A 20063-nucleotide genomic window follows, 5' to 3' on the forward strand; every position below is an offset into this window, starting at 1 on the left:
GCAGACTTAAGTCATTGTGTCTAAGTTGTCCGGGAAGTCTGCTGCTTTACCCACTCCTGAATCAGACGATGAGCAATGGCCTGCCTGGGAGGGAACCAGGGTAAAATACTACCATCTTCTTGTTTTGAAGTTTTGGGTCCTCTCTTGAGAGCCTCCACGACTTCTTCCAGGTCAAACCAACGGGCTGCCTCCAGTTCCAGACTGTTCATACTGATCTGGAAGGAATGTGGAAGGCAGCAGTTGCTTAAAGCGGATTTAAATGTAGCCAGCAGTACTTTGCTTTTTCTTGCACCCACAAAGATCCCAGGCTGCAATGCCCAGAGGACTTAATCCACTCCTGAATGAAGTGTTGATGCCAAGAGGATGCTACTGATCCCCAGTGTTTTGTGGTCTTGGTTTCCTTTGGAAAGCCCTAAATCAGGCAGCCCTATTCATGGAGCTACCTGTATCATCTAGCGTTGGCCAGTGGCTGAATACAGTCATTAACACAGCAGAAACTGCGTGTCCTGCTGGGAGTGTGATATAAATAGCAAATAGGGAAGTCTCATCTGCAAACTTCAGAGAAAAACCACAGGTGTGCTGGGCTCTGGGCTGGGATTCATACAGCAACCTGGGCAAAATCTGGCACATTGCAATAGAAAACGTTTTTAAACTTGTTCTTTACTTATAGAAAACTGACTGAAAAGTGCACGGAGAGACAATTTGATGCTTTCCACTCTAAAGCCTGTGGGCTGGAAGAGACCCATACTACATAAAGCGAATAGCGAAGCAAGGGGCTGCTCACCTGAGCGTGCTCTGCCCTCACCAGCACATGACCTGCTACCATTAAGCAGCTGCTGGGAAAGGGCCAGTGCTGGGATGCCGAGTACTGGAATGACTGTGCCTCCAGGCCCACCTCTTCTGCCACCTCCCGGCGGGCCGTGTCCTCCACGGTTTCACCTGGAAGCAACCAAAGGTGGGCTGGGGCAGCCGGGCGCTAGAGCTGCTGCGAATTCTGTTTGAATGGTAACCCGGCCCTGTCTAGGTCTAACACCTTTCCCCCTCCTAGCCCCGACGTGCCCATCCTCTGAACAGGCCTGCAGTCGGCTCTCCACAGTTCTGCCCCAAAGCCTCCGTGTGCAGGGCCACAGCAGGCGCAGTTTGTCTCACCTACGTCACAGAATCCCGACAGAGCGCTGAACATGCCCGGAGGAAACGACGGCTGCCGCACGAGGAGGCACCGGCTCCCGTCGGAGACCAGCGTGATAACCACCGACGACATCTGGCAAAGGCAGCAAACAGCAAAGCAAGGAGTTCAGACCAAACGCGTGTGGGCTGTCGCTCTTCCTAGCCAGCTGGAGGTAGCTGAATGAACACTAAAGAAAAACTGCCCAGCTGCACAGAAAGCCGCACAGAAAGCACTCCCATGCCTCCCACACAGAGCCCTTGTGCTGCTCACCTTGCCATTCGGGTGCTCACCTGGGGATAGTAAATGATTCCACTGGCATGGCAGACCCGCTTGCTGCCAGCTACGTTTTTGTGAGTGGGCTGTCCCGATTTGCTGCAATACTGGTGGGAATCGTGCCAGCGGAGAAGGGCCTGGGCCTGGGAATAGCAAAAGAGAAATGTGAATAGTTTTACACCAGGGGCAAGCAAATGATTCAAGGCAGCCACCCTGAGTGATACTTTGCTGTGTTTTCCCCAGCGTGCAGTCATGTGGATACACTCATGTGTAGAAGCCTCCAGAATGTATATGAAATATAGGTATTCCTTTGAGAAAGCCTTGATTTTGCAGGCAGCATCCATGTTTCAGCAAGGCAAGTGGAGGTCAGGGAAGAGATGTCCCATAGTGGAATACAGTGGGGCTAGTAATAGGAACTGGATTAATCTAAGTAGTCTCCAAACCCAGCTGGCTTCTTGAAGTATAGTCCTCACATCACAGGCGTTACACAGCAGGAAGAAAACACGAGATATTTTTACTTATGGGTAAGGATAACTGGTTTTCACACACAAGCGTTTTCGTAGGGCTTCCAAACATAGGACATTTGCAGAGTAACCACTTCTGTGAGAGCAGTTTTAAAAGAGCAGCTCTGAGAGATGATGTGCAGGGTCCTCCTTGAGATTCAGTTTACCAGGAAGATTATAGAAAATTGGTACCTGATAGTTATTAACCTGGGAAGAGATTGAGATTGCTGTCACTACCCCAACTGGTAGAATTAATGTATTTCACACTGGCCGTATAGCTGGTTAATGCTAAAGGACTAATTACTGCAGACATTTGTAAACCACTTCTCTCTTTCCATTGCACCTTCCTTTCGGGACACAAAATTTGAGAAAGCTGCTTTAGTTTATAGTGTGTTTTGTACCTAGGTCACTTAAAAGGTGCAGTAGGTACTTCCATAGCACATGCTAAATCATAAAATTAATAAAGGAGATAAGGAAAAGGGTTGATGTGAGAAATCACAACTTCCTAAAGTAAAAAATCCTGTGCCATACCGAGGCCAGCAACGGAGAATCCTTCTCATCCACTACAAAGAGAGCTTTTCGTAAGTCAGTGAATGATCCCTCGAGTTCAGACTCGATGGCCGATTTCTCCAAGGCTCCTGCAACAAAAAGAAAGTCTCTAGTGTCAAAAATTGCAGTTACTCCCCACTCCCTGTTCTGGTGTACCATTTCTGGAAGTTCTTAGGGAAATAGTATTACAGCAGTGATTACCCATTCCAAAGTATTAAGTGATCTACAAACAGCCCACCTTTACTAAAATACTCAGAGGAAGAACAGTGCAGGTGGGGGCTCTGACAGCCCATGCTTGCCAGCACCAAACAGAGGGTTTTTAGCTGTAAACATCACCCAGTAAGGACTAAACATGCTGCCTCGGCAGGATCTCCGTTTCAGGGAACAAAACGTGATGCTGACACGGATGGAAGAGGAGTCATCCCAACCTAAATCCAAGGCAAAGTACGGTATGTGCTCATCTGAACAGCCGATCAGCACCGACTTCTCTATGCATTGCTCAGTCTCTTTGAATTTCTCCAGGATCCTCTTCATCTCTAAACAACAGGAGAAAAGGAAAGAGAAAGCTGTGATGAAATGAATGGATACAACCATTGTGTTCTACGTCTTTAAGGTGCTCATGGTTTTATTTGACTCAAGGCAAGGTGCAGGTATGAGCGAGAGACCAGGCAAGAGCTCCCATGCTAATAAGAGACCTAAAGTCTGGCTTTTTTCCTAACTTTTAGATCTTTCAGCCATCACATCAAGCTGAAGATGCAAGTGTTTTAATGCCTATGGAGCAACTGTCTCCTGTTTCTCCTCTACGCCAGCTGATATCTTTCTCCAAAGAAAACTTCTGGATATATCAGATCACCTTTGTCAAGGTTTTCCTGCTAGCCCTTTCCCTTCAAAAACATATGGTCCTAAATGTTTAAAAGTGTTCATCTTAAAACAGATCACGCATATGTTGATACCCTACATGCGTGCAGAGCACAAGCTTCTCATCCACATGCTGAGGCTTTGAATAGTCTTTTGTTGGTAAGAAGTAGCATGTTGCAAATAAGGAGATGTTTCTACTCAGTTTGTTAGATTTGTGAGCCCCATAAAAGGGACTGCTAATTGCAAGTGAGTCTGTGTCACACAAGCTGCCTGGTTCAGGAAAACTTTCTTGCTGGACACTTGCTTACCTGTTGCACTTAGCTGTGGCACCAAATATTTCCTCCCGACTTTCTGCAGGAAGGGAGAGAGATTGTGAAAGAGGTAGAAAGTTCCTGAGGTCTGGGCTTCTCTACATAAGCTATCGTTTTCTCTTAGCTCATTTAAGTATCTGCAGTAAAAAAAGAATTGGGAAAATGAACGCAAGGCAGGTCAAGATTGCAAGTGCCACACTTGTTTGGACACATTAATTTGGGGGCTAAGCAGTGGGGTCTCTTCACAGTAGTCAGGAATTAGATGAGAACCTACCTCATTTTTCTAACGTAAGTAGAGTGCAGCCTGCAGAGGAGAGAGGAAGCTCTTCTATGCACTGCCTGATAAATCACAGCCATAATCGACACCTAAGGGAAGCCTAAAAAGAGAAGCACAAACTGTGGTGTAGTAAAAATGAGAGTCGTTTAAAAGGTGCAATATCCCAGTGCTACCAGAAGCATCCCTGGAAGACATTTATGAGATATCTCTCTTTGTTTCCTTCTGTGAGCGTGCCCAGAGGGTCCTACAGAAATTGTTGAAAGAGGAGGTTAAAACAGAGCTGTGCCAAACTCCTGTAGAAGCAGAAGAGCAGCAGAAGTAGCTGCTCTCTTGTTTGTAGCCTGCGTCCTTGCAACAGCCTCAATCCAGTTAACATCCCGTTGCAGTAAACAGCAGATCTGGGGGAAGGGCAGCACTGCCAGAAAAGGAGGAAAGACCAAATATCAGCTGCAGAAGAGAGTGCCCCGCGTTGGATAAAAGACGGCAGCTGCAGCTGGAGCGGATCATCCCCGGCTGTGAACAGGTCCTGTGCCAAAGGAGGCTGCCACATTTCAGCTCGGGCAAGTGCAAAATGCCATTTGAACTGGGGGTTTGACTTGGGATGTCAGAAAATAACCAGAAACGCTGGTGCTTTCCAGAAACAAAACCGAACTTTGATTTATAATCCTTGTCAGTTAGTTCAAATGTGCCACTTTTTGAGCATAGATTTTTGAATCCCTTAGGAAGGAAGGAAGTTACGTTTGTGTCCTTTTATAGACACGTATGCAGGGCTAAAGAAGAGCTTGACCTTAAAGAAGGTCAGTGATGGAGCCTCCTTCCCGCTGGGTCAGCCGAGGGTGGTCCTGCCCAGGAGCCCGGAGCAGGGCAGATCCCTAGGGAAAGCCGGGAGCCAAGCGGGAACTGGGCACTCTGCCCACCGGATCCGGCAGGCGCGACTGTCACGGAGGCCGTGACTGAGCCGATTCTGTGGCGTGCAGATGACGTGGCTGCCGTCCCTCCACCCCTGCGGAAAGCTCCGGCCTGGCAGCCGGCAGGAGTCGAGGAGGAGCTTGCAGAGGCTCTGCACTTTGCTCCAGAATGGGCAGCCGCACGGGATACGGCCAAGGCAGGAAGCAAAGGAATAAATTCACCTGGAATAGTGAAATACAACTTACATCCAACCCTTTCCCTCCTAAGAACCGCAGTGCCAGATTTTGCAATGAAGTACTGGAAACTCTGAGACCCAGACACTAAAAACTCAGTCTCAGGCCAGCCCAAACTCTTCTGCCTTCCCTGCAAATCCTTTCTACGCCCTGCAGCCCGCAGGAGGTGGATCCAAGGCTGTCTCCCACTTACTGTGCTCTGTGCGGAAGGGGTGCTATCTCCAGGAGCATTAAGAAAGCCACAAAAGTCCCTCGTTGACCTTAGCTGGAAGCACTGCTACGGCACGAAAAAGCAAGCGGCTGCCCCAGGTTTTGAGTGGCGTTTCCCCCGCGCTTCCCAAGAGAGCGCTGGGAAATGTAGTTCCGTGGGATCGGCTCCAGAAAACCAGCTCGAGTTAGAAGTCTGCTGCCTGTCCGCCTGCTGCTGGCGTGACCTTGGGGTTTGCTTAGCGTTTTGCCAAGCACAGTGATTATGAGAACAAGTTATTGTGAGAACAACACTGCTGCAGTGGTCTGACCCCTTGTTCTAGGACACAGGAGTTTGTTGCTGTTTGATTCTATTTTCTTCCTCTTTTTCTTCCCAGCAAGCTTCTCTCTCCTTTTTTTTTTTTTTTTTTTTTTTTTTTTATCTAAAACACAAGAGCGTTGTTTAAAGTTCAAGCTCATACTGCTCTTCATGCAGGAAAGCGGGCCAAGAGCCGTGAGCATCTGTTGGATGGAGCTGCTTGGTGTTCAAGCACCCAAGCCCACGGTTGAATTTGCAAGCAAGCAGCCCTGCCTGGAAAGTGCCCTTTGCCAAGAGAGATGTCCTAATAATGACAAATATTTTTCGCACTTTTATAACTGAAGAAGTACTCAGGAGATTATTCCGAGCTGCAACCTATGTGCCTCTTATTTATCACAAGGAGAATTTTACCAACATGTAAGTGTTTTCAGGGCCACATTTTGCTTTTTGGTCAAGAATTAACACAGTCTAAGAAAGAACTGATGCCACATAATTTCAGAGCATAGATATCAAAAATAATATATGGGATATGCAGGGAAATAGCACTTGTTACCACTGTTACTTACGAGCTTAAGTCTAATGATGCCTGACTGCTATTTGTGTGCTTCCTGCAACGGAATAAGCCCCATTAGCCCACTGGGATAACTGGATTAATGGACAAAACACATCTTTTCTTAATAAGATAAAACATTGAAGCATAATACCTAAGGGAAGTATGCAGCCCGTTGTTAAAACAAACTAACTGTTGACCCTAGCTGCCCTCAGAAACGGATCTTGCAACAAGAGCTGTTTTCAGAGGGAAGCAGCCAGGGAAAGATACCCAAAGTATCAAGTATCTTGGACCTTAAATCTTGGGACACCATCTCAACTTCCAACTTTTCATCTCACTTTTCAACTCTTCCGGAGTAAGAGGAAGGGCACATGTTGATGGGGTCTTGGTTTTGACTTGGTCTTACTTAAGGGACAGGTGTGTGTGTGTGTTCTCTTACTTGAGAATGATGTTATCGATGAGAGAAGTACTTGGAAACTACATTGATTAGCTTAAATGAGTTATAACTGATTGCCTCAGATAATTAGTGTTTGGCTTGTAAATGTTATGGTTAGAACTGACTTTTAAATTGAATTTATTAATATTAGCAGTTGGTAATATTAATTAAGTTTATTATTAATATTAGCAGTTGGTAAAAGACTTTCAAGCCAAAGAAGTGGTTGAAAAATATGACTCTTAAGCTACTAATGATTATATTGGTTGTCTTTGCTTTTTTCTCTTGCTGCTCTGTTTTGTGCCTCCCCAGCTGTCCCAAGTAAGCAGGAATTGCTAACAGCTGACCTTTGCAAAATAACTGTTAATTACCTGCTCTAAATACATATGGCTATCAATCTCACACTGAAAACATGGTCAAGCCACAGGAAACTTCTTGGTAGAATGAAAAAAAAAATCTTTTTTTAGTGAGAGGCCAAAGAGAGACAAACCGCTTTACAGGGCAGGCTAATGAGTAGTCTTTCCCTCTAGCATTAAACTTTCGATGCAAACTAACCAAATCTGGCTTTGCTCTAAAGCTAGACCGCAGCCTGTGCTACGTGTGTAGAGGGCTTCTATAGTTTCCTCACTCAGGGTGGGGACCTTGAAAGAGAGAAACTGCCTAGTTTGATATTGCTGATTATAATCTATGCTTCTAATGCACAGGGGTAGAGAAGATGTTCTTACATCTGTGTCCAAATCTAAGGTAAGCAGTGTTTTAGAAAGATTTGTTCATTTCAGCTGCTTGGGATAACATATGTATTTTTGTCTTTTGCCCTGTTCAGTGACAACAACAGAGATGACAGAGATGTGCAGCGTTGTTCCTCCGATGAACAAGATGCTTCTGCCTGGATAGGGGATAGGAAGGGGCTGTTTGGAGTCTTTTCTGGGATAGAAGTGCTCGAGTAACAGTTTTTCCCCCCTCAGGCCTGCTCCAAGCTGCTTCCCACCAGCCGCCAGCAGCAGGTGGTAACGCCCAGCACCAATAGTGAGACTTGGAACTGGGCTTTACCATGGCTGGAGCGCCAGTGGCTGCTGGAATTGGGCAAGCTGGGACAAAGCAAGTAAGTTCTCTTTATCTTCATAGCAAAAAAGCACTATCAGGGGCAGAAAGAAGCTTGGAGAGCAAGGAGATTCCGTGTCCCTGGGGAAATGCCCTTGATTTGGGTGCTTGGGATATGCCAAACACCTGGGTTCTTTTTGACACAAAAATTATTTGTATTTAGCCCCATGCTGGCAAAAACAAGCTAACCTGCTATTAACTGTGCTAATGAAGTGGCTTTTTTTGAAATTTTTTTTGAAGTCCTAAAACTGTGCAAGTTTGATGAAGAAGCACATGGAAAGAAGTGTATCTCCCTAGGAAAGATCCGGCTGTCTACAGTGTGTGAGGTTTCCCCAAATCTCCCGAAGCTGCTGCTAAATCTCGGACTAGATATTACGGACTCTTTGGATAACGGGGCTTTAACTAGATGCCTCAGCTGGAGGCTTGTGCATCATTCCAGCGCTTCCTGCCAGTTGTAGGAGCTGTATTTCTGTTGGAAGATGACCAAGAGGAAAGGAAGGCTTATTTTTGATGGATAGTTCCACTGAAAACTGGCCTTCCTCCTGCCAGCAGTGCTCGGGGGGCCCACGATGTGCTTGGCTGCGTGGGTGCAGATGCGGATAAGAAACAACTTAAACTCACTTACAAGTCGGGGCCGCGGATGCGGGACCCTCCTGCCTGCGACTGAAAAAAAATAATAATAATAATAAAGGTGGGGGTAGGAAAAAAGAAGAAAAGGGGCGGTAAAAAGGAGGTAAAAAAAAAAAATAAAATAAAAGGTGAAAAGGAGCGCGGCGCCCACGTGGAGCGGCGCGTGCGCAGTGCGGCGGGCGCCGCTGTGACCGAGCTCACGTAGCGCGGCGGCGCCCCGCGCCCCCCTCCCCTCGGCCTCGCGCGGGCCCGGGGGGCGGGGCGTGCGCGCCTATAAAGGCGGTGGCGGCGGCCGCCGCGCGCCGACCGTTAGGGCGACCGTTGAGGTAGGCGTTGCGGCGACCGTTAGGGCAGGCGGCGGCTCGCGGCGCGGCCCCCGCGCTCCCCTCGCGCTCCCCTCGCTCAGGTGAGGCCGTGGCTCGCTCCTCGCGCGGCCCTTTCTTTCCTCCTCCTCTTTTCTCGGCCCGTGGGCGCGCCGCGCGTGTGTGTGTGGGGGGGCGATACGTGGCAGGCGCGGCCGGTGTCCCGGCGGCGGCCGTTACGCAACGGGAGCGGCTGCCGCCTCCTTTTCGAGGTGCGGGGCTTTAATGTTCTCCCGGGATCCCCGCTGCTCTCCCCCTTGAGTTCCCTCCTGGGCGCGTAGAAAGCCCATTTTTCCCCGTTTCACTGCCAAGCGGTCTGCAAGGTCTCCCCTTGGGCAGGTATCTGAGTAGGAGAGGTCCTGTTGGCTAGAGGGGAGAGCTCAGCACGGAGGCTTGAGGGTGCCCCTCAGCGAGGAGACAGCAAGAATGTCAGCTGTGCTCAGAGCAGTTTTTTTTCTTTCCAGCTTACCTGAAAAGCTTGCGTGCCCCTCGAAGAAACACTGTTCAGACTTGTGGAAAGAAGGGCTTATTGACGTGTAAAGATTACCCAGCATTCAGCTTGATTTCTTTCTTTTTTCTTTTTTTTTTTTTTTTCCTCCCCCCTCTGACGACTGCAACAAGAGAAGTTGCAGAGGCTCTTGAGCGCTTACGTTGAGCGCAGGGTTTTGGTAACTGTGAGAGAAGCTCTCGGTTATAACAAGCAGATGAACGTTGAAGGCAGTTTCTTACAAGCCCCACTCAAGAATGCAGGCAGTGAGGGTAGAAAGTGAAGGTAACCACTTCCCACTTTGTCCAGGAAGCAGAGGCCTGCTGTCTGGGATAAAGCATGTCTGCTGTGCTGTTGTGCACCCATTACCACTTTTGGATCACTGTTGGATGCATTTAAATGTCCTAACCATGTGAAAATCCTTTGGTTGTGCTGCTTAATTCCATGCTGACAAAACCGATGCTGGTTTCCACCAGTAGTTAATTCTGTCCTTTAAGCTGTAGTTGGTGGGCACATCTGTTCTTGATGTGATTCCTTTAGCTCTTGAAGAGAAGCAGCCTTTGAAGAACCACATCCAGTGGCAGTTTTGTTCTGAGCAGTTCCTGACCTGCGCTCCTCATGTTTGCTAGCACGTTTACTTGTGGCATTGCAGTGCATCCCTGTTGGAATTGTGAGGGGGGAGGTATCGCGGCAATAGCTGTTTGATGTGGATTCCTTTCCTTTGCTGATTCAGAGCGGAGCCCCACAAATGACGGGCCCTTTACTGGCACAGCTAAGGCAGGAGCTGCTGCAGAAACTTGTCGTGAACTGTAGAGTGAATATATGCACTGAGACCAATACATAGGGCTAATGTGGAGATAAGATCCCTGGTCTATTGTTTTGAATTGCTGCATAATGAATGTTTTTAAATTATAGCTTTAAAACTGTTTTGAACTATACATATAAATTAGAATATAGCCACTGTGCAGCTTGATAAGCAGAAATGACATAAAATGACTAACCTTGTGGAAGGAAGGAAGAAGTTCACGGGACCTACCTGTATGTTGAGATTGATATAGATGGAGAAACACCTTTTTGCTGGCTTGTTTTTCAAAGCACAGCAACACAGTGTACTTGTTGGAAAAACTTACTTCCTAAATGGAGTGCATTTAACTGAAGAAAGACTCTAAATAAAGCCTGTGCTGAAACAATACCTTTATTGTTCCTTGTGCTGTGCATTTCCAGGCTGTGTTATTCTGTAGACTTCAGAGCGAGTTGCTGTTCCTTTCAACAGATGAATAAGCTTTCTGCTGTTGCTGAAGTCCCCAAAGGACACCTACCTGTCACTGTTGTTCTACTGCTGATGAGTGGAATTTTCTTAGTTTCTTTATAATCTCTCTTAATGTCTGAAAACCTTCTGTATAGCTCTGTAGATAACTCTGCTAATCTTTGAGCAGAGGATAAATAGAAGGGTAGCCTTCTGCTTGTTGTGTCTAATAAGATAACTGCTGTGCTGAGTGCCAGTGTTCTTTGCCTTGGCTTAGAAAGTTAAAACTAGCGGGTTGTGAAAGGACTGTGTCCATTCAGTCTGAAACTTGGAAGAAGCAAGAAAACACTTGCTTTATTTTTTTAGGTACGAAGCTGGGAACAGACATTCCAGTTTTATAGTCAGACTCTTGAATGTTGCCTTCAGTTCAGGGTGGTAATAAATGAAACTTAAAATAACCTTTATTAGTTGATTTGTCTCTGAAATTGGTTCTTATCTCTTGTTTCTGTCCCGCAGAAAAAGAATATTTGAAGAGATAATTAAAATATCGGAAATTTAGTATATTGGCTGTTCTCTATCCCTTTCAAACAAAAGCAGGGAACAGTAAGTCCTTTATTGTTACTAGTGACTAGTGTGTTAAAAAAAAAAGTCACTAAAGGTAATGAAACTTCTTGAAATAGTACTTATTCTGACACTTAAACTCTGACATTAAAAAAATGCCTAAAACCATCCTATGTTCTTGTTTTAGTAGCAGTCCAAGAAAAAATTGCTTTCTTCTCTCACTGCTCAGGTCCTAATTTAAAGTCAGCCTTTAAACACAGGGAGTTAGAGAACTTGGGTAACTGAATTCCAGTGTTTCTGCACTGAGGCTATTAAGCGGTGGTGGCAGTTACCTACTCTCAGTGCCTATGAACTTTCCCAGATCTCTAGAGTATTTCATTTTGAGTGATATTTCCAAGTGAGTGCTGCCACATGATAATAACCTGAAATCTGTTATGAAATCTGTTTGCTAGAGAGATGCTCACTGCAGTAAATCTGTCACTGTTTGTAGTGTTATCCTCTTCCCTTCTCTTCCCGCCCCTTCCCTGGCATAACTCTGTGTAACTTAATGTTATTAAAAAAAGGGGAGGGGGGGGTGGGGGGAGTGTGGTGAAGTAGGATTGGCTAGTATTTAAATCAAAAATTCAAGCATCCTAGAGAAGTGGTTACCAATGCTGCAGCCACCTTAATTTAGAGTTGGTCGCTTATTTCTGACCTAAATAAAAATGATGTTTTGGAATTAAACTATTTCAGAATAATTCCGTATGCCAGTACACTTTGTATTTTCCATCTGTAGCTTCTTACTCTGAGTCCTTGTAAACACCTGGGAACTTGGAAGTGGTAGTTTTGGGGGCCATGTATAAAGCATCTGCAGAAAAACACTTTATTTTTCAATCACTGCTTGGCTTCACTTTGGTGGTTTTGTGGTTACATTGTGAGGTTTGTCTTGATTTTTGCCTTTCTGCTTGCATGGTTGCTACGCGCACATCCATTCTGATGCATCTCTCGCAGTCCTTATTCCCCTTGCAGAGCAAACATGAAGTCTATACAAGAACTTAAGGAAAAGACTTGAATTTCAATATATGAGATGATATTTTTTTGTTCCCTCTATGCTGCTAGAGGAATCCTATGGCATGTTTGGCAGTACAGTTCTTCTAATTACTGCTTTCTGTTATTTGCGCATATATATATATAATTTCATATTTGCTTGTTCTTTGCTATTTTTTTTTGCTTGGCCCTGTTTCAGTGTTTCAAAGTTTAGCAAACATATTTGGTGTAGACAGTCAGGAAATTTCTGGTTTAAAGCTGTCAGCCTGACTCCCACTGAAATCGAGACTAAAATCATTTCTTCCCTGTGTGGGTAGTGGATTTCTTCCTCTTCATGCTGCTCAACTACCATCTTTGCCTGAGGAACAGTTGAGGAGGAGAGTCAGACTGACAGGAAGAATGTAGAGAGGATTTTCATCTCGATCTCCTTTGTGTCACTGATGGGGAAAAAACAAGCCTACTCATTTGGCAGCCTGTGTGTCTAAGAGACTTCAGCATCTGCGTTAACTGGGCTTTGTTTTTTGTTGATTTAGGAACCCAGAGCTGGTCCTTTTGCAGCAGGTTTAAAAACCAGTCTACTTAGTAACTGTTGTTAGGGCAGTGCAAGCCTGGCCGGCTGCTGTCTCGGCCTCTCGTTCCAATTCTCTGAATTCCACAGGGCTGGGAGGGAAGCAGTCGGAGGGTTACTGAAAGTTGCTGGAGCATTCTGCATCCTTGCAAGTGACAGAAAAGCTGGAGCGTCCGAAACGAAAGAGAAACTGAAGTGGTCTAAACTCCCGCTTAAAGCTGGAGGAGCTTGGGAGCTAGGTCAGCTTGCAGAGGGGCTTTTTTATATATATATTTTCTTTTTTTAAGGTTTCATTTCAACTAACACTAAAGGAACTTTTATGACAGTCTCCTTGTTTTTGTTAAGTGCTGTGTACAGCTCAATGAATTCCAAGTACTGATAACATTAGCAAATATTTATTGTGTAATAGAGCCACACGTTGCAGTTGATTCTTGTGTGTGTTTGCTTGGCTGCTGGATGAGCAGGGGGTACTGGGCTTTCTGGAAAGCACAACAGGAAACTGAGTGGTTGTTTTACTAGGAGGTCAGGTACACATCCATGTCCCTGCCCGTGCGGATACAGCTTTAAGTAGAAACTGAAAGCAAACTGCTCTAGGGGAGAGGGAACTTCCTTCGCCAAAAAGCCACAGTGGCCAACAGTGCTGGTGCAGAGCATTTGTGACACTGAGGTCTCCGCCAGCGTTTTCCCTCTCCTTGTTTTTACTGTTCAGTGTGTCAGGATGTTTCAGCCCTTGGGGTTTGGTCACCTGGCTGTCGGTTGGTTTATAAGGCCTTGTGGCTGTGCGCTTCCTTTTTTCTGGTGGTGCTAGTGAAAGTGTACTTGTCCTGCCCGAGAGGCAGCCCATGGAATCAGTATATCCAGGTCTGTATTTTTTCTGCTGTTAGTGTTAGAGGTGAAAAGAAAGGGCATGGATTGCTTGGTGTCTCCTAATGTACCATAAGAGAAGATGAGACTGCAATTCCCAGAGAACATTTAAAGCATGGGTTAATGAGGGCATCGTAGGCTGTTGCAAAGGTTCAGGATCTTGAATGGCCATGAACGTGGCAGCTGTGGCCTCTGCGTGAGGCCTGACTTGGAATGCCCTCTGTACCAAGGTGCACCCTCAGACGCACACCCCGCCCGAAGAGCAGGAGCAGGTAGCTTATTCCGCGGGCTGTATTCACACCTGTCGCACAACACATCTTATTCACTCACCGGAAATTACTGCTTTTTCAGTGAGTGGGTGAGCTTGATGTTTTGTATTGTAACTTGTTATTATGGTTTCTTTGGCATTTGGCTTTAGGAGTATTTTTCTTTTTTCTTTTTGGCACTTTGTGATACAGCTCTGCCTGCAGTGTTTTTTAGATGTCAAAAAAGTGAAGAATGTTTGTGATGACCCTGTCCCCAAGCTGCTATTTGCTCTCCTGTTACACAAGGCAAGAATATTCCTTGGGAATGTCTTTGCACGATGGAGTCAGTCCTCTGTGAGAGTGTCAGTGCTCAAGCTCAGCAAGCGTATAAATATTTAAAAAGATGGATTGCTGCTTGTTAAACCTCTGGTACTAAAATTCAGCTGCCTTGAGAACTAGTGGCAGTCCTGAGACAACAAACTATCTCTTCCGGTGGTAGATTCAAATCTCTGAATAGAGAAGTTTTACCTACTTTGTTTCTTTCACAGATTTGTGGTGTGGTGACAACTGTTGAACCATGGCATTCCCCAAGATCTGGTATATTGCAGCCCTTGGATTTCTGCTGCCTTTTTCTTATGCCCATACGGACTTCTTCACTTCCATTGGTGAGACACTTTGGTGGATATTGCACATAGCTGAAATAGTTTCTTTACAACCTTCAGAAGTCATTCAGCAAGAAATAAGCTAGGGGAGCACTGGGTAGTAGTCAGCACAGAACGAAATCCATCTATTAGTTCTTATGACCTGTTTGACTTTTTACTTCAGGGAGAAATATCTTTTTGCTTAAGTCAGTTCAGTTAGTCGAGTGACAAAGGCAAGGGCTTGTATGTGTTATGTGCTCGTGTAGGTATTGAATTTTAGACAAAATTTCAGTCAGGACTATTGCATATGTATATAGGAAAGAGAAACAGCTATTCAGGTGGTACCGGTGTGTCAGCGTACCCCTTGCTGTGTTTTAATACCATAATGCCACATAATGCAACTGAAGACGTGAAGTTTTGTCACTTCAAAACCAACCTGCTCAGCTGCCTGCTCACAGGGAATGAAGGAATTATGAACTGAGAGACTGCTACAGGACCCGCTGAAGTCATGTAAATAATCTTAAAAATTTATAAATGGACTAATGTTGTATATCAAACGTGAAGCCTTCGTATATTTTTGTGGCTTTGTCATTATTTGCTCTACATTATGTATGCTCGGATGGAAGATTATTCAGTTGCAACCTACTTCCTTTTCCAAATGAATCCTAAATTAGTTCTAATAATAAATTTTGATAGTCTGCAAATTTCCATGGCAACCGGCTTTGTCCAACATCAGGTTTTCTTTTAAAAAGAAAGGGAAAAAGAAAAGAAAGAAGAGTAGGAAGTCTTATTCAAATGCTCCTTCGGGCATCTTAGAATGCAGAAGCACTGTGGGAGGAAAAAGAGTAGAAAGGAGGTTTTTGATTTTATTTTTTTATTTCTTCTCATCTAACCAACATGTTGACTTTTTTTCTAGGTCATATGACAGACTTAATTAATACAGAAAAAGATCTGGTAATATCACTGAAAGATTATATCAAGGCAGAGGAGAGCAAGCTGGAGCAGATCAAAAAGTAAGCAGTTTGTTTAATAATGCTAATAGTTAATTTCTTGAGCCCACCGTTAATGTAAAACTATTTACAAGGCTGACTAAATTTGAGGAATTTCGCCTCCAGGGCAAAGATTAACTAGCAGTTTTTGCTCTCTCTTCTTTTTTTTTGTCCTGAATTGTGATTTATTTTGTGCAGCTTTCTAATTATGAGCCAGTGATTTATTTTGTGCAGCTTTCTAATGGTGAAATCTCATTAGCTTGCTGTTCTGTATGATGACCACAATATGAGGATTCCTGGCTTGTAATTCCTCAAAAGACAAAACCATATAAATACAACTTATTTACTGCTTTCGAGAATAACTGAGAGCCCTGACCATTGCAGCTACTATGTTGCTCAGCTCTATAGTTCTGAGAGCCCAAACCCAAAATCTCCGAATTTATGAGAACTAGAAATAAGATTTTTGTTTCACTGAACTGAATGCATTCCTGGCTTTCAAAAGCGTGTATAAATATGTCATAAGGATGTCTAAAACGTTTGATAGATTAGAATTTCTTTTAACTTCTGTGGCTTACATTCTGGCATTTAAATTTGCAAGCCATGTAAGAAGAAAAATTATTTTGTCAAGCTGTTTATTTTTATCGTCTTATGTGAAATGCATGAGTTGGAATTGCTTGCAGGTTTGCAAAGTTTGGGGTTTCTTCTTTATAGCAACAAATTAAGGTGAGAGTGTGCAGATTGGACAACATATAAATAAAATTTATCCTATCAGTTTTATTGCTGTGAATTTATTATATTACAACTGTCAACTGTCAGGACAAAAAAAGTTACGATAACTGTCACAGAGATGGAAGAAACCGAGGAAGATGATCTCAGGCTCTTTTGCGACCTTTTTAGCTGAAAGATACTGGTTGTTTCTGTTGACTTAAACTCAGTGAAAGTTGAAGATTTGCTGAGATGAGGAAGGTGCCTTCAGAATCAACTCAAAACTAATCTAGGTCTTGTGGTTGTGGGTTACAGCAGCAGTAACTTAAGGTACTCACTGGGTTTGATAGTCATACCCTGGGAAATTGTGCAGTTGATTTATTGAAAATTAGTTGAATTAGATTCCTTGAAATTAGTTTCTTCATTATCCAGCAGGTTAGAAGCTGGAATTGTTCCATGGGGACACTCTTTGCTTCAGATGTTGTTGACTGGAGGTGACACTACCCATCCATTTGTTGCTGACAAGAACCATGGGCTAGGGCTGTCAGAGGGAAGGGAAGTAGTTAAAAATTGCAGGGGATGATTGAATACAAACAGTGGTGCATTTTACAGTTGGAAAACTAAACACCTACCTGCTTTGGATCAAGTATGCAAACTTAATTGGGCATACCAAGCTTTGGAGCAAGCTGATTGCCAGCCCCCATATAGAGTCCCCTGCAGGCTACAGATTCTATCTTGGCTTTACGTTGATATTGCTGTCTAGTGTTGTCTCTGGAGTGTGGCCGTTTAGAGTGTTGCTGTATGTCTCTGTTCTAGATCTACACCACCTTGACTAGGGCGGGTAGCTTGGCTGTCTTTCAAACGTAGCAAAGTGCTGCTGTTCTTGGCATGGCTGACTTACGACTCAAGTACATGGGCTGCTTCCACTAGCGCGACAGGCAGATGAACAGCAGTAGCTGTCGAAAATTTTGCTTATTTCACACAAACACAGAATGGCCGAGGTTGGAAGGGACCTCTAGGGATCATCTGGTCCAAGCCCCCTGCTCCAGCAGGAAGGATTGGAGCTGTTAAGGGCTCGTGTTGCTGGAGAGTTGGGGAGTTTGCCGAGTCAGAGCTGGAGCATCACAGGATTCACTGGGGCTTCTTACTGAGGAGCACAAGAGCTATGTTTGATTTTTAATACAGCTTTATAATACAGAAAGCCGTTCTGTGGTGGGAGATGAGGGGCTTAGAACAGATTTGAGAGTGTCTTAAAACAGTTCAGGTCATGTGTTTTGAATTACCTTTGTGTAAACTTTAGAAAAGTTCATTTAAAAATAGATAATCAAAAATGTGGGTAAAGCTTTGTGTTTGATTAGTCCTGTGTGAAAACTCATGGATCTGCTGGCATGCTGCATTTAATAGTTGTAGGAGGGAGTTCTTTCCGCAGTGTTCCAGCAAGAGCAGCGCTAATTTAAAAGACAGGTTGCAGCTGAGGATTATTTCAAAAACAAAAGCAACCTTGTTGCTCCTTCTGGAGCAGCTTTGCACATAAGATATTATAAAAGCCTGCACTTTTATATTGTGATTTTTACTAGCCAAGTGTTGAGTAGTTCTGTAGTGCAGTGGAAGACTTCCAAGTGAAACTATAATTAGTGCATCTTTTCACCACAGATGGGCAGAAAAATTAGATAAGCTGACAGATACGGCTACAAAAGACCCCGAAGGATTTTTGGGCCATCCTGTAAATGCATTCAAGTTGATGAAACGGCTTAACACGGAGTGGAGTGAGCTGGAGAACCTGGTTCTGAAGGACATGTCGGATGGTAAGTGTGCCTGCAGTAAAAGCAGCGGTTATATTGTAAGCGCACTTATTTTGACTTACGTTTTTCATGTGTCACAGGCTGAACTAGCCTTTTAGCTCTGTTTTTACAGTGCCTTCATTAAAGCACACTAACATCCTAGAAGATCTGCTACTTTGCTGTCAAAGTACTGTAATTTGAGCACAAAAAAATATACAAAACTGTGACCTTCAGAGTGAGCCACCTTCATAGAGGCTTTAAATTTTGCAAGAGATCAGGAGTGCCTCATCTGTTCTTCACTGCCATATAATCTACTCTAATAGAGAGTTTTACCTCTAAATTTTTACCTCTAAACGAGTATCTCTCTTCATCCTGAAAAATAAAGTTATTTCTATGGAAGCATCGCTGTCAAACCTCTTTGAAACCCTTGATTTAAGTTAAAAGCAGAAAAGGGGTGGGGAAAAAATACTTTTCAAGTGCAAGGCATCTGAAGCGTGGAGCGCTGTGGCTGCTGGTGTTATGGCTGCCTGGGCTTGTTAGGGTGCAGCAGTGTGAAACCTGAATGTTGGCAGAGTCTGAGGGTTTATGAAACTGATAGGAGTTAGTGCTAGCTGCACTTGCTGCCTTTTTCCCTCAGCAAGAGTGGAAGCTCTTTGCTATCAAAGAGGACGTGAAACAGCAGGCGACCGTGGAAGCAACTAGGAGTTTTGGACAATTTTTTGATCTATAAGAATCTGTGTCAGCAACTGATACCAGGTGCAGGTTTGTAGTAAGAAAATGAAACAAGCAGAGCTTTCAGGGGGAGAAAGAAAAGCAGGCAGGGATGGGCACTCTCTTAATAAGAATTCAGCATGTTCAGCTTCACAGTTGTTGCTGTGGGAGACTGAATGTTCTCATTGAAAAGGCTCTTCACCTTCTTACTGATGGATCTTAAGCCCTTCTGTTTTTTTTTTTTTTTTTTAAAGACCATTTTATGAAAATTGTCAGGAAAAGGGAAATATTGAGGGAAATGTAATTGTGGAAAATAAAGGATGCGCATGAGTGGAAGAAGATTGTTTATGGCAAGGTTTCCTGATTCAAAAGAAAACTGAAAGTGTTAAGAGGTCAGAGTGGTTAAAAAGGTCTATTAAATGTGGCAGAAATGACAGATTCAGCCAGGTTTTTGTTTTGTTTTTGTTTTTAGTGGATTTGCAGCTAAGTTCAGTGTATTACTCTTTGTTGCTTGGAGCTACATTTGTTTGGTTTTGATTATGCCGCTTAGTTTCCAAACTGGCGGATATTAGAAGCACTTGATAGACATCTTAGTGGTACCATCCTTAGAATGGTAAAGTTATAAAGCCTGTTGTACGTCTAAATCTCGGGACAAAAGAGTTTGTCAAGGAGAAAAGTTGCTTCTAGGAGAATGTCTGACAGACACCCGGACACTTTCACAGCAGTAACTTTTCCCCTTGGCAAACCCTTGTGCTGATTCCTCATGTCAGGACACTTGTTTTGCCTTCCTCCCAGTGACCTCCTGTTTGGCAGAGCTCTCTACCTCATCAGTCAGTGCAAACAGCTCCTCAGCTCCTTGCCTCCGGAGAAGCAGATGATCTCTTCTCTCATCAGTCTGGCAAAGAAAGGCTGAATATTGATACTGGACTGTTTTGAAATGCTAAAAGGAAGATTCTTAGACTTGGAGAGAATCTCAATAAATTGGGAGGAATCATGGACCTTTAGGTGCTTGTGGGATCTGCAATCAACTTAAATGGTGGTAGGGTTTCACAGGAGATGTTTATGTGCAGGCTAATGTGATTCCCAGAGAGAATATTGTACTGCTATGTGGAGCCTTCTTTTTATTCTCCAGTTTTCACCCTAACACCCCCGTCAAAAGCAAATGCAGGCAAACAGATGACTAGGTTTTCCTTTCGTTGTTCCTTTGCTGTCTTTTCTGAAAACAGGTGAAATGCCAGCAGTTCCACACGTGCCTCTGCCTGGATTTGGAGGTTTGTGAAAATGAGAGGCTTTTTTGAGAAATCTCTCTAATTTCAGATGTTTCTCAAGTTTGTGTGTAAATATGTTAATCACATGTCCACGTCGAAAAAATCTACTAGGTTCCTAGTGCTAGCAGGCCTCTCAAAAGCGCTTTGGGGGTAGATGGCTGCATTTGTTTTCATCTTCATATTGACCAGCCTTGGATCTTTGCACAGTTATTCCTTAGACTGTTTTGTTCTGTCGTAAATTATTTGCATGTTATTGAACAGAAAACCTTTTGGAAGAAGGTTGAAGTGGAACAGTTAGAGAAGTCATCA

General features: G+C 44.2%; 2 protein-coding genes across 3 annotated transcripts in view; one reads left to right on the forward strand and one right to left on the reverse strand.

Annotated features, from left to right (window-relative positions):
- On the reverse strand, positions 1–9308 carry NUDT13 (nudix hydrolase 13). The gene is made up of 9 exons (XM_010214818.2): positions 9132–9308; positions 3937–4039; positions 3660–3799; positions 2922–3029; positions 2476–2582; positions 1459–1584; positions 1150–1261; positions 785–939; positions 1–215 (listed from the first exon to the last, which is right to left on the reverse strand). The coding sequence occupies exons 2-9, from the start codon at positions 4017–4019 to the stop codon at positions 21–23; spliced, it is 1026 nt and encodes a 341-aa protein (XP_010213120.2). The 5' UTR covers positions 4020–4039; positions 9132–9308; the 3' UTR covers positions 1–20.
- Positions 8689–20063, forward strand: part of P4HA1 (prolyl 4-hydroxylase subunit alpha 1) — a 27388-nt gene continuing 16013 nt past the window's right edge. For both annotated transcript variants that reach the window (XM_088525242.1, XM_088525251.1), the window contains exons 1-4: positions 8689–8706; positions 14208–14324; positions 15217–15313; positions 17648–17799. In XM_088525242.1, the coding sequence (XP_088381368.1) occupies positions 14237–14324; positions 15217–15313; positions 17648–17799 (337 nt within the window). In that variant the 5' untranslated portion in view covers positions 8689–8706; positions 14208–14236. The remainder of the gene's footprint in view (positions 8707–14207; positions 14325–15216; positions 15314–17647; positions 17800–20063) is intronic.

Source organism: Tinamus guttatus, unplaced genomic scaffold (assembly GCF_059628265.1).
Source record: "Tinamus guttatus ecotype Peru unplaced genomic scaffold, ASM5962826v1 Tinamus_guttatus_pri_ptg000023l, whole genome shotgun sequence".
NCBI classification, from domain to species: Eukaryota; Metazoa; Chordata; class Aves; order Tinamiformes; family Tinamidae; genus Tinamus; species Tinamus guttatus.